Below are 23919 nucleotides of genomic sequence, written 5' to 3'. Positions count from 1 at the left end.
ATCTATGGGCTCTGGTTCTGACCCTCCTGTTCTGGGAGGTTAAGATCAGTATCTGACTTCAGATCCTCATTTACTGGAACTCGTGATTCATTTTGACTTCTTTGTTCAGAACACTGGCTGCTGGTTTCATGTTGACCTTCCCTCCTCTACTGCTTATGTACATTTTTTTTTAGGTTTTTGCAAGGCAAATGGAGTTAAGTAGCTTGCCAAAAGTCACACATCTAGGTAATTATTAAGTGTCTGAGGTCGGATTTGAACCCAGGTACTCCTGACTCCAGGGCCTACTGACTTCACTATAGGCTGAGACCTCTGCATCTGCCTCTAGTAGTTTCTGATTTTTCTCCTTGGGTAATTGTGGACTGGATAGAGAAACTTTCTTCTACTTCATTTTTCCTCTATTATATCTCTATAATTTCCTCTATCATTGGTCTTTCTAAGGTCAGTTTAAGCTATTTAGATGGAGATTTTTGAAAAAAAAACTTAGTTTCTCTATAATCTTCCAAGCTGTGATTTTTTAACTGAAAGTCTCAGATGGCTCAGTGAGCCTGTGTCTCCTTATATTATTCTTTGTTTGCTGTTATTATTCAATGAATCATTAAATCAAGTTTTCTCAGTGGTTACATAGGCTTTCTTGTGATTTAAAAACATTATTTAAGGGCGGCTAGGTGGTGTAGTGGATAAAGCACCGGCCCTGGCATCAGGAGTACCTGGGTTCAAATCTGGTCTCAGACACTTAATAATTACCTAGCTGTGTGGCCTTGGGCCACTTAACCCTGTTTGCCTTGCAAAAAAAACCCCTAAAAATATTATTCTATACATTTTGTCTTTTTTACTATGAGCTCAATAGATATTAATAAACATATACTTCCACATGCAAAGAACAGAAAAAAGGATTATATAAACCAATAACTATATGAAGAAAAAATACTCTATATCACTTATATTTAGAAAAATGAAAACTAAAGCAATTCAGATTCTACCTCTCACCCCTTTGATTGGAAAAGATGAAAAAAGGAAAATGAAACATTTTGGAGGGGCAACAGATTGAACTGTTGAATTGTCTAGCCATTTTGAAAAGCAATTTGGAACTATGTTCAAGTTATACTAAATTGTAAAAACACTTTGTCCCAGCTATAGCTTTAGTAGGACTATCCTCCAAAGAGATAAGAAAAACAGAAAAGGACCAATGTGAGCAAAAATATTTATGACTCCTCTTTTCCTAGCAGCCAAAATTTATTGGCGCAGTAGCTAGGTTCGAAGTCAAGAAGTCTCCTTTTCCCATCTTCAAATCTAGCCTGACACTAGCTGTGTGAACCTAGGCAAGTTACTTAACTCTGTCTCAGTTTCCTCATCTGTAAAATGAAATGAAGAAGGAAATGACAAAGCACTCTAATATCTTTTCCACAAAAACTCCAAATGAGGTCATGAAAAATCAGATACAACTGAAATAACTGAACAAAAAAAAGAAACTAAGAAGACAATATAATGGAATATCATTATGTCATGAGAAATGACAAAGTGAACAGTTTTAGAGGAAACTGGGAAGACTTCTTTGAAGGATGCAGAAATAAATCAATAGAACTAGAACAATTCATACAATGAAAACATTACAGGAAAAAAGGGTTTTTTTTTTGAAAGGTTTGAGAACTCAGATAAATGGCATGCTAAACCATAAGTTAATAAGACTGGAGTTGAAATATGCTACTCACTTCTCATCAGAGCAATGATTAATTTAAAATGCAGAGATGTATATTTTTGGCAATGTGGGAATTTGTTTTGCTGGACTATGAATGTTCATAATGAGAGTTTTGTTTATTTGTTTTTGTCTGTTAAATGGGGATTGGCAATGGGAGAGACAGATTATATAAATAGAAGCAACACTTCTCTGCTTATGTGTATCTACTGAACTTCCTTCTGACCTCTTCTGTGTATTTTCTCAATATTTTTTTGCTGTTCTTTTCTGTTTTTTAGGCATTGTTTCCCAGCCTCCCCACTTCCTCCCTACTCTCTCCCTGCCAAAACTAAAAGCCTTCCTTGATAACAAAAATGTATATCCAAGCAAAACATGTTCATATATCAGTCACGTTCATCATTTTTTTTCTGTCCTGAAGTAGGAAGTATTTCATCATCAGACTTGTGGAATCAGAGTCCTCATCATGGTTATTATCATCATCAAAGCTTATATTTAAACAGTGCTTTTAAAGCTTACAAAACACTTTACATTTATTTTATTTGTTCACACAACCATCCCAATTGACTAATGAAACTGAGGCAAAGTGATTTGTCCAGCATCACACCTCTAGTTAGTGTCTAAGGCAGAATACTGACTCCAAGTTCAGTATTTTACCATTTAGTTGATTAGGTGGTGAGGATTGATGATTGCTCTTTTCATGGATTGGAGTTCTGAAGTCTTTTAAAGTTTATTTTCCTTTATATTCTTGTATATTTATATAAATTATTTATATAAATTATTCTCCTGTTTCTGTCCCTTCATTTTACATCATTTCATGGAATTAGTTTCCATTTTCCCTGAATCAATCGTTTTTGTCATTTTTATGGCACTAGTAGCTTACAACATTCATATGCCATCATTGTACAGACATTCTCCAATTGCTGGGTATCTACTTTGCTTCCAGTTCTTTGCTGTTAAAAAAAGGGATGTTATAAACATTTTGGGGTATAAGGTCTTTTTCTTGTTTTTGATTTATCTGTGCCTAATATTTCTATCTAGTCATGGTATTTCTGGGTCAAAAAGTATGCACATTTTACTGCCTTTGAGAATAGAATTCCAAATGACTTTCCAGAGTGGTTAGACCAATTTATGTATTCATGGATAGTGCTCTGTATGCCTTCTATATGATTTTCAAATGCACAAAGAAAATACATTACTTGAATATACCACTCAAGGCTACATTTATTTCCAAGTCAAATGCTTTATTTTTTTTTAATTTTAGGCAATGGGGTTAAGTGACTTGCCTAAGACCACACAGCTAGGCAATTAGTAAGTGTCTGAGGTCCAATTTGAACTCAGGTCCTCCTGACTCCAGGGCTGGTGCTTTATTCAATACACCACCTAACCGCCCCCTAAGTCAAATGATTTTTTAAAAAATCAGTAAACTATGGGTACAGTGCCTTCCTAGGCTCACAGAATCACACTATGGTAAGAACTTCAGAGACTATCTAGTCATTTAATACTTGAAAAGGAATATAACACACTGGAGAAGTGGCCAACCAACTCTGCCCTGTAAAGTTCCATTGCTTGAATTGACACCCAGGCAGATGATTTTGAATTGACTACTGAGTAATATTTTCTGTATCCATTATTTAATTTCAAAGATTTGGTCTTTTATAGAAAATACTCGGAGAAAGTTTTGATACTTTTCTCTTGTTTGTAATCAATCTCCTTTTTGAAATGATTAGATGTCAGTCCCTGAGTGACTTTGAAATTGTGTTGCCTCCAACACAGATTTCTTCTGTTGCCCACATTTAGTCAGATACAGTTGTACTACCCAATAATACTTTCTTAGTATAATTATCATTTCTCAGCACAGAATGTTGGTTTTTGAGGTGATAGATTCCAATTATGTTCATTTTATTACCCTTGCCAATGAGACTAGATTTTGGTAGAAAGGTTAGAAGTTATGTTCAATCTCACATCTATTTGCTTTTCTAAATATGCCAGTGAGACAATTTTCATCATAGGATCATTTTCCTCTCAATTTTTTTAGATTTTTCTATTAAGCAATATTGCCTGTAATCTTCCATCCTCCTTCTTTGTAATGTCTCATGGATGATCCTGTACTCCAACTGCTGTTATACTTGGCTTCCACATCTTTGTATTTGGCAAAGGGATCAAGTGTTTGCTGGTTCATATTTCCAGGCTCTTTTGGCCTTGTTGCTATGGCAACCTTTGTCTATTGATTAAATTTCTCTTCAGTTTTACAGGATCAGGAGATTTCAGAGGATTGAGAAATGGAAAGCACCTTCTAGATTATATCTTTACTTTTTTGGTCCTTTAAGATTTTCCAGAGTCAAGAGATGGTTTGAACAGATTGGGTTGAAGTTACAATAACTAGCAACTTGTGTTGTTTTCTTGTGTTTATCCTTTCCCCTCAATTTAGTATTAATTTCAACCACTGCTCCATTTGACATGCACAGACAGCTGATTCTGAAATAACTGCTGTCAGTAATAAAATATAATTTTATGTTCATTAAAAACACATATCTACATAATACAACTATACTTTTTGTGATTTTGCTTGATGCTAAGCCACCTTGAATGTCTTCCAACATCCTTCTTTCTTTCTTTTCTTTTCGAGGTTTTTGCAAGGCAAATGGGGTGAAGTGGCTTGCTCAAGGCCACACAGCTAGGTAATTATTATGTGTCTGAGGCCGGATTTGAACTCAGGTCCTCCTGACTCCAGGGCTGGTGCTCTATCCACTGTGCCACCTAGCCTCCCCCAACATCCTTCTTTAAGAAAGATATTTATGATATGCTTCTCTGTAGCCAACCAACCTTTGACCTATTTCATTTAATAATCTCTGGTTGTATTTCTCAAGATTGTTTTCAGCATCTTCCCCATTCCCATTTCTGCAGTGCATATGCTGACTCACCTTTCAGTATGCTGTCAAATTCTTTATAGGATCTCTTCTACTTCATTTTTTGCCAAAGATGGTCTTTAATGTATCTTCTGGCTATGATCATATGAACCTATGATCGTCATGCTGGTTTGTATGTTTATATTTAACATTAACAGATACCGCAAATCAAGGTGAGCAAGTGTCCAAGAAAGAACCATTTCTTGCTGCCTTTGGTTTTAAGATTAAAATGAACCTCCACAATCTCTGCACAATTCTTATTTATTTGTCTTTCTGAGAAGAATCTGTGAGTGGTCCATTTATTTTTCCATGGCTTCTTTAAGTCTTCTGTTTTCATCTATAGTGAGACTATTTTTTTTTAATGGATATGGTTCAATTTCTCCAATGGTGTGTCATCTTTGCAGATCACAGAATCATGGAATTTCTGAGTCAGAAGAGATCTCAGTAACCATCTGGTACAACTATATCTGAAAAAAGAAACCCCCTACAACATATCCAACAAGGATTCATCTAGCTCTGCCTGAACTCCCAGCATGAGGGAAAACCTACTTAATACATCTCAAGGCAGCCAATTCCACTTTGGAAGAGCTCTAATTGTCAGGAAATTTTTCTTTTTTTTTTTTTTATCAAACTTAAGTTTGCCTCTTTCTGACTTCCATTTATTGTGCCTGGTCCTTATCTCTGGGGACCAAAACATACAAGTTTAATCTCTTTGCTATGGGGAAGTTCAAATTAACTCATATGAAATCACCTTAGTTATTATCCTATCAATTATGTTCATTAATGGTTCATTTACTCAAAAAATTTCATTATTACTCAAGAAAACACATGAGTAATCTTTTTCTCCTGATCCTTTACTACAATACAGGATATTTCAATGCTTTGATACTAACCCTTGGCTAATTAAAGATATCTATCATATTCTCATCAAACATCTTTTCCAGGCTAAGAAGCCCCATTGTTTCTATCAATTTTCATATAGCATGAACTCAAGGTCTGTCATCTGGTTGCCCTCTTCTGGACACTTTCCAATTTATCAATCTCATCCTTTAGATTGACTGAAGAACTGAACATCATATTTCAGGTGTGCTCTGACCCGGCAGGCTATAGTGGGACTACTGCCTCATTATTCCTGGAAATGATGCCTTTCTTACTAAAGTTCAATATAGCTCTTTAAGGTGTACAAACCTTTTTCAAATATTATCTTATTTGATGTTCACAACTACTCTGGGATGAATGCATTGTCATTATACCTATTTTACAGATAAGGAAACTGAGACATAGAGAGACTAAGTGAACTTGCTCAGTATCCCACAGCTGATAAATATATGAGGCTTTATTTGACCTTGAGTTTTCTTGTCTATTGGGCCCAATACTCTAACCATTATATGATCTAGATACCTTATATTTGGTATTATAAAATAGCTATTCTATAATGTAATAGAAATATTTATTTATATAATTATATATAACATAATGTTCTGATATAATAGTTGTTTGTTGGTAATACCCTAGAAGAGATGAGGATAAGGAACTGAATCTGTCATTTCACTGGCATAATGAACTCTAGGTGTGGAAACTCCCTCCCCCAATGCCAGTTGTACCTTTTTTCTGTCTTAAACAGTTGTCTGAAACATCAAAGAAACAGTCAATTTCTTCATCCTAGAACCAAGATGTGAGTTAGAGATGAGACTTGAATCCAGGTCTTTGACACTTTTGAATCTTGTCTTTGATACCGTCTTCCTATACATTACATCACAATGTCAGTGACTATTCAATACTAAGTTAGAAATTTTATCAGAACTCTAGAAAATATGAAACATGTTAGATAATTTGTGTAGGATTAAAAAACATGAAATGCTACATTCTCAAATAGCTTTAAAAAACAAACCAGAACTCCCAAAATAGATCTTTAGAGGAGACTCAGATTATACTTTCTGAAAAATGAATTTCTTAAGACTTAAGAAGATAACATTTATAAAACATTATGGGTGAAAAAAAATCTCATTTATCTTAAGGACATCACTATCAACAGTCTTCTGATTTCATTATTGGACATGTCATGTCACTGAGTGACCATACCTGAGAACGAATTTTTAGGGCTGGTCCAAGTTTTAAACCCATAGTGTCCAAAAGATGCTCCTCCGTAAGCAAGGGCAAAGTTTCGCCATCAATTGCATGGTCTCTAAATATCTTAGAAATAAAAAAGAAATGCATATTACTCTGTCCAATAGTCTCTTATGTTATTTAATGGAATTTTGTTTTGATCATAATAATTAAGGTCTTTGGGAACCACAAGGACAATATTTCTGCCAAAGGAATAGAAGGAAGAATGGTTTTTAGTTTACTTCCTTCAGTTCAGTATTTTCAGCTCATTATATTGGGCACATGGACATTTCTAAAGCAATTGGAAAAGGAAGAAGTTACCTAGGTAACTTTCATCCTTTTGTTCCTCCTACCCCTAACTGCTAATGCATTTCCCTCTGGAGTGCCTTTCATCCAGGCTATCAGTCCATCAATCCATTGATCAGTCTATTTTTATCTTCCATTACCGAGTTGTTTACCTGTTGTCTGACCCATCATACTGGGAGCTCCTTGCAGGAAGGAGTCCTCATTTTACCTTTATTTATATGCCCATTTTCTAGCATAGTAAGCCTCAATAAAAGCTTGTTGACTTGACTTGACTTGCATAACTGGCTATCCTGTGATTTTCCAAACAACCTAGTTAATCCTTCTTTGAAGTGGACACAACCACTCCTACTTTCCTCCTCAGACAGCTGGGGGACTGAATGCTCCAGAGACATCAAAGGAAATGCTGCTCCCCACTGTGCTAGGGGAGAAGGTACACTGCAAACACCATCCTGGGATCAAAGGGTTGAGAAATGAGCTTTGTGAACTCTTAAGTCTCATAGGGAGCACTGGACTTGGCTAAATTGGTTCCTAGAATTAGAGGTGGGAGGGGCTTTTGAGATGGCCTGGCCAAACTTTTTCATTTTAGAGATGATTACGTCTAGATCTAAAAGTGACCATCAAATCCACCCCCCCCCCTTATTTTACAATTGAGGAAATTAAGAGAGAGGATCACGCAGGTAGTAAATAAATAGCTATCAATATTCTTAACACAGGACCTCTGATTCGTTAAATCTCACCATGCTGTAGAAAGATCCAGTTCGGCCACTTCTTATTAGCATAACCCAAAGGCTCAATTTTTCTGTCTATAAAACCTTGGTAGTATTTGGCTTGGCTGCCTCAGAGGGTGGTTGTAAAGAAAAATGCTGTATTTTGAAAAAGGTTCTGTAAGTATCAACTATTATTAAAATGAAGAGAACTCACTCATTTTTACAGAAATTAATGAATACAAAATAATATTTCAGTTCTTACAGTCTGGGAGGCAAATATGTGCCCTTAGGCACCAATGTCTCAAGAAAATTAGTATTTTAGATCTCATTTTGACAATTTGTATTTTTTTAAACTATGAGAGGCCAATGTTGCATAGTGGATAGAGACCTGACCCTGGAGTCAGAAAGAGCTGAATTCTAGTCCTGTCTTCTCACATATTGGTTGTGTGACTCTAGGCAAGACACTTAACCTTTCAAAGCTCTGGTAACTATTTAAGATTATATATTGTAGAGAAGGTGTTAATTTGTATTCAATCTATCAAAAAAATTGTTAAGGTCCTATTATGAGCCTTAGTAGAAGAAATTTCTCACTGGGAATCTCTTGTACTGATAAAATCATGGGCTGTTAAAAATTAAGTCAAATTTATTAATTTTTTAAAAATTTGGTTAAATTTTAATTTTTTTGCTTTGCTGAATAAAAATGAATTTACGATAAAGCTTCCCATGTGTTTGCATTTAAAATAATAAAAATTTCCTGGGTATACGCCCTAATGAAATTTTTTATACACCTTCTGGATCAAAATCTCCAACTCTTAAAAAACTGTCTCTTTTGATCACATTGGAAAAGGGCTCTTGGTCTTACATATTTGTTATAGTTCCCTTGGTATATTGGATAACTGATCCTTATTAGAGATATTTAGGGCAAAGATTTCCCTCTTCTCCCCCCAACTGACATTTTCGTTTTGATGTTGGTTACATTGATTTTGTTCTATTAAAAAAAAAGCATACCAATTTCAAATCATCAAAATAAGCTATATTAACTTTTGTGATCATTTCTATCAATTGTTTGGTAAAGAATTCTTCTAAAAGGTAATGCTGTGAAAAACTCCTGACCTGGTCCTCTTCAATTTTTTTTATAATAGTGTGACCTTTAATATTGGGGGGAAAGACTATAATAACAAGCTAGTTTATCTGTCTATCTGTAGTCCCAGTCCTTGGCACATGGTAAGCTTTTAATAAATGGTTTTTCATTCACATACTTATTCATTCAAAAACTGTGTAACTATAAGAGAAAAGATGGGAAAACGTACCTCTCTCCCTTCATTGAGGAGGTGGAGCACTGGGGTTGTGATAAGCTGTCAGGTGTCAGATACGGTCCGATGTATTGACTTTAGTGAATTATTATTTTTTAAGACTGTTATTTTTGCAGGGGAGAGGAAAGCTTAATTCAAAATGAATGAAATGCAAAAATAAAGGCATCAGTTTTCAAAATGTTCATTTCTTTGGTTTATATGTAGGATTTTAAGTATTCAGTAACCTTAAATATCCAGAGGAGGTTCAAAGTAGTGGGGAAGAGACTTGCTAGAGTAATCTCTATATAACAAAGACAAAATTTCAATCCAAGTCTCTGACTCTGACTCTGAATCTGGGGGTTTTCTCCTCCACCATCTTATTTATAACTTCCTTTTCTTTGGGGACTTTTTTTAAGTCAGGCAATGGGGTTAAGTGACTTGCCCAAGGTCACACAGCTAGGCAATTAATAAGTGTCTGAAGAACTCAGGTCCTCCTGACTCTAGGGCTTGCGCTCTATTCACTGCACCTCCTAGCCACCAGCTTCCTTTTCTTTTTCAGACTAAATTCCACAATTCCATTTGAGTTCTTGAGTAGTCCAAAGTCACCAGATTATTACCCTGTTAACCTGATATGCTTAAAGATATAACACAAAGCCTGATTCTTTCAACTCTAAAAGGGTAAACATATCAACAATGGTTACCTAGGCATCATATTCCCTAAGTGATAACTTGTGACCTTAGTTTTTACTCTACTTTCTGGATAATTAGAGGAATCAAATTTAGAGTGAATTGTAAGGTCTACATTTCTTAGATTTAGGCTATAAGAGTCTCCTAGATCATTTAGTGGAATCCACTCATTTCATAATTAAAAGTGGCGTTGAAAAGATCTCTTTTTCTCTTTTTCTAATATTCTGGGTTTAAAAAACAATTCAGTCAACGGAAGCATATTTCAGTACCTTACTTTGACTTACATTTAATTAGATGGCATTTAAGCTTCTTTTATCTATTTAACAATGGAATGATTGATTGGTAGGAGATTGGTCTCCTTATCTTGCTCAGGCTGGAATCTCAGTGGTCATTGAGCAGTTGATTCCACTTCTCATTGGCATGGAAACCTCTCCATGGCCAAGCCACTCCCAGGGAGCTCACCATATTGGCCCTGGGCTCATTTCAGACACCTGATCCACTTAGCCTTGCTATGTATGTCTCAGAATACTTGAGCTCAAACAGCCCACTAGCCTCAGCCTCCCTGATAGCAAAAATTACAAGTGTTCATCACCATACTCAGATTAAGTTTATTTTAATAATGAAAAGAAGTCACCTGGGCATAGTCTGAACAGCCTGGGAGCCCAGTTACAAAGTCATATACATCATCCACGGCCCATTTCCGAATATCTTCAACAGAGGAAAGGTCTTCCCCATTTAAGGATAAGTCTCCTGTTCCTTTAAAAAAAAGTAGGAAATGAACAGAAATTAATTACAACGATCCAAGTTGGTCCCAGAGAACACCCACAGAGAGTGGTATAAGGATACTTCCCTCCTCTTGGAAGAGAGGCAGGGGCTTCAAGAGCGACTGGCTGCATACACTGTCAGATGAAGCTTTTTGTTAGTAATGATGAACAGTTTTCCTCATACTTGGAAAGGTATAAATGAAGAAGACACTTTGAGAAAATAACTGCAATGAAGCAAACAAAACCATCAATAAAACTTAAATAGAAAGGATATTCCTTTGTGATGAAAGATACATTTTATAAAGAGAATAGTAAGTGGAGTATAATGTTTTTTAAAAATTCATGAATACACATGATAGCACCATCAAGGTGTCAGATACTTTAAAACAGGTGTTCTTATCTGAGAGAAAGGATTATTTTTCCTCTTGTATTTAATAACTAATTACTGAATTAGAGTTTTTCACTTCTTCATCCAGAAATCAACCAGTGGGAGAAATCTTGGGCAAAGACTAAGATCTACTAAAAGATAGTAAAGAAATTCTACATTTTGACAAATGGATGAATTCCTGTTCATTGTTTTTGGTCAGATGGGTCTAGGGTAGAAGTGAATTCTCTCTTTGACATGTATATTTTGAGCAAGACTTGGGTGATCCAAGTCAGTATCCCCAAGACTTTCATTAGAATAGCCCATCTCTGATTGTAATAGTCATTCTTTCATTAATTCTTAACCAGAGTTGATTGTCATCCTTAGGAACACCCATTCTTCCAAGAGCATATAAACTGTGAGTCTACTACTGTAGTGGTCTTTGGCATTCAAGAGTGTCACTAACCCTTTATTAATAAAATATTGGCATTATTAATAAAATGACTAATTTTCCAGAAACTATGTCTCTTGAACTTTTAAAACATCACACACCATTGTGTGTATCAGTGAACCTCTTTGACCATTCAGTAAAATCTGTGGATCTCAAGAAAGAATACTACTTCTAGATCATTAATTCAACTAAATAAGATTATAAAGGAAACCAATTATATTGAAATACAGTTAAAATATTAAAAAACTAAATTCACGGTGTTAAGATTAAGAATCCCAATTTTATCCTTAAGGGTATGATTTCTCTCTCATCACATTCAATTTGGATCAATGTATACCATGGAAACAATGTAATGACTGACAAATTGCCTTCTGTGGGGGGTGGGGGGGAGTGAAGGTAAGATCAAGGGAAAAATTGTAAAACTCAAAATAAATAAAATCTTTATAAAAAAATTTTTAAAAAAGAATTCCAATTTTAAAACATCCATGAACTATGCTTTTTGATGATGTGGATATTCTCTCCACCACTCTAGTTCTGACTCAGTAAATGGTTTAAAGAGTTTCCATGGCCAAAAATTTCTTCACGCCAGGGTGAAGTGATGTAGGTTATGAGTCTCTAAAGAACTCTACATTTAGCCCTGAATACGTAATTAATGAAGATTGTTGAGGTTTTTTGTTTTTTTGTTTTTATCAGTTCCTTCTCTACATCTCTAGTCAGGCCTTCATTGACTGCCACCTAGAATATCACAATCTCAGTCCACTCCTCAACAAACTACAATGACTCTCTATCATCTCTAGAATAGATTGTGAAATCCTCTATTTTGCATTTAAAACTCTTTACAACTTGGCCCTCTTTTTTTTTTGTTGTTATTGTCATTCAGTTGTGTCCAACTCTCCATGACCCCATTTGGAGTTTTCTTGGCAAAGAAACTGGAGTAGTTTGCCATTTCATTCTCCAGCTCATTTTATAAATGAGGAAACTGAAGCAAACAGGGTTAAATCCCTTGTCCAGGGTCACTCAACTAGTAAATATCTAAGGCTAGATTTGAACTCAGGAAGATGAGCCTTCCTGAATCCAGACCTGGTAGATGATGCCACCTAGCTTCCCAATGGCCCCTTTATATCTTGCCGACATCCTACAAACTACTTTCCCTTCTGTACATTATAATTTCATTTCTCATCTCTTTGTCTTTGCATTAAATGTCCCCCATCTTACAGTAAACTGCCTTCTCATCTCTTCCTCTTCTGATGCTTGGTTTCCTTCAAGACTCAGCTCAAGGACTATACACGATAAAATCCTTATCTTCCCAGATAGTGCCCTTCCTACTCAAAAAACCCACCTTGTTTCCTTTTGTGTGTGTTCACACACATGCACATATCTATAAAATATTCATATACACATGCACCTACAAGGGGGTGCTGAACTGAATCAGTAGAAGGAATTTCCACATTTGAGAACTGCTTCTACCAGTGAAATCATGGGTCCAGTCCTTCTTCCTGTAGGTGTATTTGTTCGTGTAGTCTCCCCAGATAGAATGTAAGCTCCTTGAGGCCGAGGAATATTTCACTTTTGTCTTCATATCCTCAACACTCAGAACAACTCCTAGCTCATAGCAGGAACTTAGTTAATGCTTTTTGGTTGACTGCTATATTTATGGGTCTTCCCATTAATATTCTCTCTTGGCAATCCAAAATAATCTTTCTTGCTCTTTTTTATTTGGACCAGATCTGTAGTTTTGCCAGAGAAACTCTCTATCAAGGCTGATGGGCAACTATTCTGCAATTTAGTGTTAGAGAAAGGATCTTTAAGTTAGTGTCTATGGACTTGGAAAGAAAAAAAATGACATCTTTATTTCCACTATAATTGACTTCCTTTCTAAGCCTATGTATCCTTATTTTATGCATTTATTAATTTTATTTTTTTTATTTAAGGCAATGGGGTTAAGTGACTTGCCCAAGGTCACATAGCTAGGTAATCATTAAGTGTCTGAGGCTGGATTTGAACTCCGGTCATCCTGACTCCAGGGCAGGTGTTCTATCCACTGTGCCACCTAGCTGGCCCTATTTTATGCATTTAAAAAGTTGATTCTGGGTAGGGGTTCAGAGGCATCACCAGATTTCCAAAGTGGTCCATGATACAAAGAAGCAAGAGCCCTTATCTTAGAGAAGTGCCTAGAGCCCTCAGGGGTTGTGTCTTACCCAGGATCATCCAACTTCAATGGGTAAGAGGCAGAACCTCCTCTCCCATTTCACTGTACCCACTGTCAAAATTACTCAGGTGCCCATTACACAATTTTCTACCAAAACATTCTATTTCCATCACTTCACCCATTGTCTCCTCTCTCCCTCTCTCTCAACTTCTTCCCTTCTCTCTCTCTCTCTCTCTCTCTCTCTCTCTCTCTCTCTCTCTCTCTCTCTCTACTTCCTTTCGTCCCTCTTTCCCTCTCTCCCCTCATCCTCCTCTATTTTTCTCTGTCTGTCTCCCTCCCCTATCTCTGTCTCTCTTCCTCTGTCTCTGGACATCCATGCTACAGGACCTTCTAGCTATGAAAATCGATAGTAGCTGAAACTAAACCCCACATTCTCCATTATTCTTCCCCTTATCTCCTCCACTGGATTTCTCTGGATCTGTTTGTCTTATGCTCTGGCTGATATCATTGACCCTAGAGGGCTGTGGAACAGTTACTGCTATTTGATCTTTAAAGAAATCTGGCATTAGTTTGATGCGTGTTTGGCAAGCAAGGTGGTCGCAATCTTCTTCCCTGGAGGGAATGCCCAAATTGATTGGAATATTTGTATTGTAGTTATTGCTTTATGTGTTGCATTCCCATACTAGACTGTAAACTCCATGAGAGTAGAGCCTATGACTTGTTTATTTCTGTATCCCCAATGGCTCAGCACATTTCTTTGAACATGGTAGGTCACAGAATAATCATAAATTTAGAGCTGGAAGATAATCTAAAGATTTTCTAGACCAACATCCTCATTTAACAGATGAGGAAACAGGGGCCTCGAGATTTATTCAGGGACACACAGATAATAAATGTCAGAAATAGGATTTGAACCCGAGTCTACTAACTGGATATAGAACACTGGGTCTGCAATCAGGAAGACTCATTTTCAGAAGTTCAAATCTCATCTCTACGAACCCATTAGCTGTATGACCCTAGACAAGTTACATAGCCTTATTTGCCTCAGTTTCCTCACCTGTAAAATGAGCTAAAGGAAGAAATGGCAAACCACTCCAGTATCTTTGCCAAGAAAACCCCAAATGGGATCACAAAGAATCGGTCACAATTGAAACAAGTGAACACAACAACTCTGTTCTCTATGGTGATATATTGAAATATTAGCTGAATTACCCCGAATTAAATGAATATATTATTTCACTGGAAGAGAGAAGTAAACAGAAGAGTCATTAGAACACACCAGCATTACTCAGAGGTCCTCATCAGGCATGAGCTGCTTGGTGGTTAACTCTAACCAAGAGCAAAGACTGTCTTTTACCTTTTTTTTTTTTTTTGGTATCTCCAGCCCTTAGCCCTTAGCACACAGTCGGAGCTTAATAACTCTACTATTTGACTAGCCGACTTTATTTTTGAGGTGAAGAAATGGACCAAGAAACATCTTCCATAAAGGGGGAAAAAACCAAAGCTTTATGGATAAAAATGAAATTTATCTTTCACCAAATTGAGCATATTGTGCTGAACCTTGCCTTGGAGCTGCCTTATTCACCTTAGGGCACTTAGCATATCCAAGATAATGGATAAAACCTGCTTTTCAGTAGCATATAGCTAATCTATTCACTTTCTGAACTTTCTGAAAAATACAAAATGCAAGTAATTGTATTGGTGATTGGTACAGAAAAATGCCTCTCCGAATATTTGATAATAGGACCATCTCCAGTTGACTGATTCCTATCTGGCCATGGGATCCAGATAGCTCTGGAAGAGAAAGTAGGGCTGGTGACTTAGCACAGCACCCCCTCACTCAAATCCAATTCATCTGTTTGTCATGGCATTACCTCCCTGATGTCACAGTCCTCTTCAAGAATAAAGATCAAAACATCAAATAAAGAAGTCTTAGAAGATAATGATAACAACAAACTGCAACTCCATAAAAACTTCCAAATACTGTACCTATTCTAAAGTATACATTGCTTCCTATATATAAGATCAGCTCATTATCTCTTTTAAACAATAATTAATAGCTTAAAATTTTTTTTCATCACCTGCATTTTCAAATATATTCTTCCTCTCACCTCTCCACAGAAGGCCACTAATCATAACAAATAATTTTTAAAAAGCAATTTAGCACAACTCATCAATTGAATCTGGCAGTGTATGCAGTATTCTACCTTCATAGCACCCTACCAATGTTTAGATATTTTTTAGTCAGAGTAGTTGTTAATACTTATTTAATGCCGTAAGGATCTCAAAGTGCACTTTATCTGGATCTTTACAAAAGCCTATGACATATGTACTAATATTATCATATCTCAAATAAAGAAACTGAGGTTCACATTAACTACCGCCTATAGCTAGGATTTTTAACCTGAAATCTTTAAACGTTTTTTTAGTGATTTTTTTAGTTTTTTTAATTTATAATTTATTTTTAATTTTTTTCCACTTATATGTAAAACATTTTGGTAAAGATTTGAATTATGAACTTGTTTTTTAAAAATATTTTGAGAACTATATTTCAATATAACTGGTTTCTTTGGTTAGCCTATATATTTCATTTCATATATTTAAGAACATTATTCTGAGGACTCCATAGGCTTGATCAGGTTACACAAGGGAGTAGAGGGCAAAAGAAAAAAAAGTTAAGAATGCTTGACCAATGATAACATCTCAGCAGTCAAATTTAAATTCTAAAAAAAAAAAAGGGGGTATGTGGCTAGGTGGCACAGTGGATAGAGCACCGATCCTGGAGTCAGGAGGACCTGAGTTCAAACCCGGCCTCAGACACTTAATAATCACCTAGCCGTGTGGCTTTGGGCAAGCCACTTAACCCCATCACCTTGCAAAAAAACTAAAAAAAAAAAATTTTTAATTCTATTCTTTCCTACCTTCAAACCCTGAATTCTCTCATCTACTCCACACTGCCTCTCTCTTACAGATCAATTGGTATTTATTTGTATGTAACAGGAGCAATATTGTCTGTAGGGGCTAAGATCCTTCCCTAATAGTTCATCTCAGAATTTCAGACAATCACTCACCTAGAAAACAAGGGAAGAATTCTGATTATGTTTTATTTCTCCTCATAGCCTTGCTTTAAAATACACATAACCATGATAGCATTCACTATCAAGGAAATGAATTTCATAGCTTCTTAATTTTTAAACAATAACAAAGTTTATTTTTTTAAATGGGGAATAAAACAAGGAATCAATTCCTGTGCCTAATTTGAATTTCGAGGGAGTGATCCTTTGACATTAGAGCAGTCAGTTCTAGTGTCTGACACTGATGCTAGAACAGTATAATCCAAAGGTCCCCAACCTTTTTTTGGTTCCTATATTCCTTGGCTTTGAGTAAATCTTAGGTACTTTCTATTCAATATAAAAAATAATCAATTCTAGTTTATTGAACATATGCAAATAAATGCAGATATTAATTTCAATAGGATAAAAGAGTTATTTACTAAATATTCACTGTGCCTGTTGGGGGAAAGGTTATGCCAGAGTGGAATCCCCCAGGTACAATTAATAAAAACCTAATTTCCAGTAGATATCATCATATTTATTCACATGGCCATAGGATGGATAGAAGAGAGCTGGAAGGGACCTTAAAAGTCATCTAAACCAATGTCTCTAAGGTCTGTAACCATCTCTCAGTCTATGATTCTATGATCTCCCATTTTACAAATGAAAAAACTGAGGCCCAGGGAGGGGAGTGACTTGTCCAATGTCACATGAGTAGTCACTGGGAGAACCAGAGTTTCAATCTTGGTCTTCAGACTTAAGACCAGTTATTCTTTTTTTTTTTTTTTTTTTTTTTTTTTTTTTTTTTTTAGTTTTTGCAAGGCGATGAGGTTCAGTGGCTTGCCCAAGGCCACACGGCTAGGTAATTATTAAGTGTCTGAGGCCAGATTTGCACTCAGGTAGTCCTGACTCCAAGGCTCCTAACCACCCCTAAACCAATTATTCTTAACCTGTTTTTGTTGAAAAAACATTTTGGCAGTCTGGCAAAGACTATGGTCTCCTCCGAAATTACTTAACATTTTAATTTAATTAAAAGTAAAATTGATTATTTTAAAATGTAATTAAATTCAATTTAAATATCTTTAAATAATCAAAATACATAATATTACAAAGTAAACCAAAGTTAGTAAAAAAAAAGTATAATTTTATTTTTAACCATCCAAGTTGACAGACCCCCTGAAATCTATCTACAGATGCTTAATGGATAAACTCCAGGTTAAGAAACCCTAATGAACCAATATTTTTTCCAGTACTATATTGTGCTGTCTTACTTGTTACCTAGCTACTATGAAATCATGTACTAGCATAGGTTTGAGAAACAAAAAAGTCATTGCAACTGAACATAGACTTGAGAGGTCATTGAATTTCCTCTAATCTGCTTTAAAGCACCCACTCTAAAGGCTCATTTGCCTGAATCTGGCTTCATGAATGGACAACATGAATAGGATTAAAGAAAGGAAATAGAATAGAGTTACAGAGTTCTTAAACTGTAACTGAAGGGACTTACAGACCTGGAGGGAGCAATGAGCTATTGTGGAGTACAGGCAATCCAGATGGGAGGGGAGGGTGGGAGACGGCCAAGTGAAAAATGAATTTTTCATCAAATGTTGTTGAAGAGTGACATGCATCCTTTGCATTCCCGCCACTGCTGTTATTTGTTTCAATAGACAGTCCATGCTCTTCACAGGGTTTTGGGGGGCTGTGTTCATGTTCCTTGAGTCTCTTGGTGGGCATTATGGCAGGTTCCCCATCCCTTTGGCTTGGCTCATATTTAGGGTGTGGTTCAATGTCAAGATCTTTCTTAACCTCTTTTTCTGCATCTGAAATCATGACAGTCAGAGTTCTATCTTCCTCTTGTCTTTTGAAACATCTGGCATTACAACTGGAAACTTTATGACTTCCCATTCTTCTTCCTAACCGACGACCCTTCTCTTTTTGCCATCTAGCGACTGGTGGGTAAGGACCAGTTGTCATTAGCCTGGTGTTACCATGCAGGTCATCCAGAGAGCTTCTGTGGACATAGAGATCATTGGGAAAATACACTTCAGGAAAGCGGCAACTTCCTCCAAATGCATCTGGGGTTGTTGGGATACCATGTTGGTACAGGAATGATGTCTCCAAACCCAAGCCCATCAGTCCTTTATACTGTGTTTTTCCTGTTTCTCTTTGCTGAAAAATAGTTCCCATTTCCATCTCCATCCTAAAGATGCAAAAAGAAAAACTACAAACTTAAACACAACCCTACAGAGCATATTGGAAATAGAATCTGAATAGCTAACTGTTCATCCAAATTACGAACCTCTCCCCCTCCCAAGATAAAGTCCTATCTAACTGCCTTTTACTTTACCTAAAGTTTGTAAGGTTTATAATAGCTGAGCCCCTGGAGAGCCACAGGAGACAATGGACTTCACTGAGGAATCAAAATACATTGTCTCAGACTATGGGAATTATACTGTTGATATAGGAGAACCCTGTTTAAGAAGGAAACACTATTAGATAGGGTTTAGGGATCAACCATTGTCATAGGTTAAACTTTAAAAGTTTTTAAACTGCTAGAAATGGGTGTCTTAGAAAAAAAGTCTTTTTTTATTAATCTTTAATTTTCATAGTACTAGTTAGCATTCATATCACACTTTAAAGTTTTCCGAAGCACTTTACTTAATCATATCTTATTTGATTATCAAAACATCCCTGGGAGGTAGAAGCTATTTTTACCTTCATTTTTCCATTAGAGAAAACAAAGGCAGAATGGTTATATGATTTTTCCAGGGTGACAAAGCTAATAAATATAGGGGTTAGATTTGACTTCTTGACTCCAGGTCGAATATTTTATCTATACTGCCACCTAAATTTTTCCCCTATCCAATAACTTATACCTTGTCAGAAAGATTTTAAGAAAAGACAATCAGTTCAGCAAAATCAGCAAATGATTTACTATGCCTGACAGTATATATAATACACCTCTAGATCCTTTCCTTTTCTCCAAGAAAAAAAGGAAAGTGATTTGCTGACTCAATGTTTTTTTCTGGGATGAAGCTCTGGTAGGAATATTTTATAGCTCCTAGTCTTTTAGGAAATGCCTTTGCCAGGAGATAATTATATCCACTGAGTGAGTGTTAAAGGGGAGTATTCCAGGAAAGGTTTCTGAGCTAGAAGGCTGGCAGGTCCAGACCCTCAGGGTCCCAAGAACCCAAAGGGAGCACACACTCTCTGAGAAAGTAGCCTAGAGAAAATGTTGCAATTACAGAATGTCAAAACAGCTGAACACTGATTGTTTTTTTAATTACATTTTAAAATTTTCAGATCCACATTCTCTCCCTCCCACTTCCTCTCCTCCACTCATTCCCATAATGAGGGGACAAGAAAACACAAATTCCTGTTGTAAACATGTCTGTCAAGCAAAACAGATTCCCAAATTGACCATATATTTTCCCCCACATCTCCCCAAAGTGTCAATCTTTCTCTGACTCCATCATTTTTCTATCAGGAGGTGAGTGGGATGCTTCACCTTGAGTCTTCTGGAATTGTTGGTTCTTTTATGCTTATCTGATTCATTTTATTGACTAAGTCCCAGAGAACTGATGACGAAGCACATTTCTTTCCATTTGAATGTTGTACGTATGGGTACAGAATTTTGAATAAATTGTCAGACAGTCTTTCTGCATTGTTTGTTTTTGTCTTTTCTAGAGGGCTTTTTGGCACATCAAAGGAAGAATTAAATCCTAGGACAAGAATGAGTTGTAAAACCACTTAATAAAACTTTTAAAATAAAAAAATAAGTTTTGGGAGGAAATATGATGAGCTTACTCAACAAAATAATACTGATTAAAACTTAAAACAATGCAATCTTCCAGTTGTGAGCAGGGAAGGGGGGAAAAAGGGCAACATGGTATTTTTTATTTACAGGAACTTCATTTACAGGTCTTTTGAGGGTCAAGTGAAGATGACTTCCTCTCATCATTGACCTTGAGAACTTGACTAAGAGAACTTGACTAAGACTCTCCAGTCACCATAAGTGAGGGACTCTAGGGAATCTGGGGACATTCTCTTCTAGGTTGAACTAACCTCTACCTAAAGCATTTCAGGTCTGAAAAGGGATGGCCAAATTTGGCACATTGCTGAGAGACAGAAAAGTCATTTGAAATTGAGATGTTAGGGGGTGGCTAGATGGCACAGTGGATACAGCACCGGCCCTGGAGTCAGGAGTACCTGAGTTCAAATCCAGCCTCAGACACTTAATAATTACCTAGCTGTGTGGCCTTGGGCAAGTCACTTAACCCCATTGCCTTACCAAAAAAAATTGAGATGTTAAAATAAATTGCAAAGTCATCTAGGGTAATTCCTTACCAAGTCAATTGGGACTCAAAAGTCTATATTCAGTCTTGGGCAGGATCTTTCCTTACAATTTATAAATTCGCAGACACCACCATTCAATCACCCACCTGGCAAGATTCTGTTTCTGCACCAACTCTTGCCTTCTGGCCACTGCTTCCATGGATTCAGGCTGCAGGAAGCTGGATCCTAAAAAATAAAACCAGCCCAAGTCCAAGTGAGTAAGGCACAATAACATGCAAAAAGAAAGTATGGTTGCAGAAGCAATTTGTGACTAGGAATGAAGCGAAAGTCTGTTTAATAATGTGTTGGGCCAACCTACTGGTAGCGTGATGCTATGGAATAGACAGAAGGATAAAATCTTGTTTTTTCCTTTCCTTTCCCTAGCCTTGCCTTCCCTCTCTCCTCTTCTTTCTCTTTCTTTTTTCCTTTCTCCTTCCCTTTCTTTCTCTTCCCTTCCCCTTTTATCATTCTCTCCCTTCCTTTTTGTTTTTTCCCCTTTCCTCTCTTTCTTTTTCCTTTTTTTCTCCCTTTTTCCTTTCTCCTCCCCTTCCTTCCTTCCTCCTTCCTTCCTTCTCCTTTCCTAGGAATAACTTCCCTTCATCCTTCAAAAGGCAAAAAAAAGTGTGAAAAGAGACTTTGAAGTCTGAGAAAGTAACTCAAAGTAACTCAAGATTGTTAAAATATTTTTTTAACAGTTGCCCTACTCTTGCTCTACAGGCACCCTTCATAACTGATGAAGATGGGAGCTCTCCAATGGGAAATATTCAAAAAGCTTCTCTTCATCCTTCAATGGTAGAGGCTAGAGTCCATAGCCACTAAAAGATCATAGATTTAAAGGTGGAAGAGACCTTAGAAATCACTGCATCCAAACCCCTCAAACAGCTGAAACAGGTACCCAGAAGTTAGGGCTTGCCCAGGGTCTCAAATCAGTATTTGAACCCGTCTCCTTCATTCCCAAGTCCAGTGCTCTGCCTACTATATCAAGATGGCTCTCTGACACTATGAGTATAACAACCTCTCTAGTTAATAATATGAGCAAGAATATGGATGTTAGGTTTCTGATATAGTCAAGGACAAAAAAAGGCAAAGGAAAGTTTTCTTTCCTTTGCTAAAATAGTGGATGGGTGAGTTCCTTACTAAACAGTCACATTCCACAGGTATTTTATAATTTATTTTATTTTTTATAATTAACAAACATTTATTTATTTCCTCTTCAATGCCTTCCTCCCACCAGTTTCCCACTGGGGAAAAAATAACCATTAAAATCATTGAACCATAAAAAAAAAGCCCATTAAAAGTCATTGAAAAAACCCATTGAACCATTGAAAACCAAGGGGAAAAAAATCCCAAAAGAAAAAGAAAACCCTGGTAACCAGTAGACATGATCCCAGAGTCACTTTGAACATTACCGCATTCCTGAGTGCCCAGACCTGGGTAGACAGCATTGGACAGAATGTAAGGCACATTCACATGCGATGGAACGGATGCTCCCAAGCGGGAAGTGATGTGAATGTGTCGAGGGTCAGGTGCAGCCATCATGTCAGCTGAAGGCAATGAATCTCTAGGTGAAGAGAGGAAATTAAGGGGAGATGTGGCTTATTCCTCTCCTGCTGTAGATTTAGAGTACTTCTATCACATCAGAAATACAAGAATGCCCGAGATTCCTTCCTGAGTTTAATGGAAAGGAATCTATTTTGGGAGGTTTGGAGTGAGAAAGGATTGGCCGGTGGTTCACTTGGTATGGAAAGTGGCTGAGGGGTGCAATTGGGAAGCAGGTAGGTAATATCTAAGTACCTATTTTATTTTTAGTTTTGGGTTTTGTTGGGTTTTTTTGCAAGGCTATGGGGTTAAGTGACTTGCCCAAGGCCAAATGGCTAGGTAATTATTAAGTGTCTGAGGTCGGATTTGAACTCAGGTCCTCCTGACTCCAGGGCCAGTGCTCTATCCACTATACCATCTAGCTGCCCCCTAAGTACCTATTTTTTTACTTTAATTTATTATTACAATAATTTTGTTATAACTAAATACCTATTGATAAGAGCATCTAATTGGATTTATTCTCAGCTTTTCTACTACTACTACTACTACTACTACTACTACTACTACTACTACTACTACTACTACTACTACTAGTACTACTACGATGATGACGACGACAGGATTCCTCCCCCCACCTACACAGAACGCATTGAACAGATATAATTTCACTAGGGTTTAGTACAATAGGCCCCTGTGTCTAATATTTGATTGACTGATTACACAAAGTCATTTATTTTCCCAGGCTTTTTTCAGCATGTATATCTTGTTTTTCAGATCATTATAGACATTGTTCAAGTTCAGTGCTATCAAAGTCCATGTCATCTCCAGTCTGGTCAACCTCTTCAAACCCCTCCCACTGGAGCTTACTGGACTCTGTTCCTAGGTCCTGGGCTCAAATAAATATTACTTTTGCTTAATCTGCCAGGGATCAGCTCTCCACATCATTTCCTGGATGTTTCCAAACCATGCTCACAGGCCTACGGGAGGCACTCCCAATTGGAAATGGAAACTTGGCAGACTGGCATGTTGGCATACTTTGGAAATGACCAGAAAGTGATGTGGAAACTTATCTATATCAATTCTACTGATAGATCTACTAACAATACACACACGTAGCTAATTTGTATAAATATACAAATGTGTGTCTGTCTATATATGTTTATATAAACATTAACTAGTATTTCTTAAATATATGTGTGTTCCTATATATCCATGCACTAGTCAATTAGCTTTCATTAAGCACTTACCATATGATGAAAGTCCAACAGAATACCATATATAAAATATAACACATAGATCATATGTGATATAGCACATATATCACAAATATATAATATACCTTATATCTATGATATATGAAATATATCCCATATGTCATTCATAATATTCTTTTCACTATCATATACTATATCTATCAGCAAGTATGAAGACCTCACAGTGGCACATGGTGGGTGTTTAATAAATGTTAGTTAACTAAGTGCCAAGTCCATCTTTATTTATTCTATGCCAAAGGAGCAAGGTGAGAGAAATGGAGCACTTTGCTATATTCAATTTGGCAATTCTAGTA

General features: G+C 36.6%; 1 protein-coding gene across 1 annotated transcript in view; it reads right to left on the bottom strand.

Annotated features, from left to right (window-relative positions):
- Positions 1-22560, bottom strand: part of SAMD7 (sterile alpha motif domain containing 7) — a 31603-nt gene extending 9043 nt beyond the window's left edge. Inside the window, exons 1-5 of the mRNA XM_074192729.1 lie at positions 22223-22560; positions 20921-20999; positions 18467-18678; positions 10332-10453; positions 6682-6792 (exon numbers count right to left, since the gene is read on the bottom strand). Of these exons, the coding sequence (XP_074048830.1) occupies positions 6682-6792; positions 10332-10453; positions 18467-18678; positions 20921-20999; positions 22223-22352 (654 nt within the window). The 5' untranslated portion in view covers positions 22353-22560. The remainder of the gene's footprint in view (positions 1-6681; positions 6793-10331; positions 10454-18466; positions 18679-20920; positions 21000-22222) is intronic.
- Between the last annotated feature and the right edge of the window lie 1359 nt (positions 22561-23919).

This window comes from Macrotis lagotis, chromosome 6 (genome assembly GCF_037893015.1).
Source record: "Macrotis lagotis isolate mMagLag1 chromosome 6, bilby.v1.9.chrom.fasta, whole genome shotgun sequence".
Classification (NCBI taxonomy): Eukaryota; Metazoa; Chordata; class Mammalia; order Peramelemorphia; family Peramelidae; genus Macrotis; species Macrotis lagotis.
This window is presented reverse-complemented; position numbering and strand designations above follow the sequence as displayed.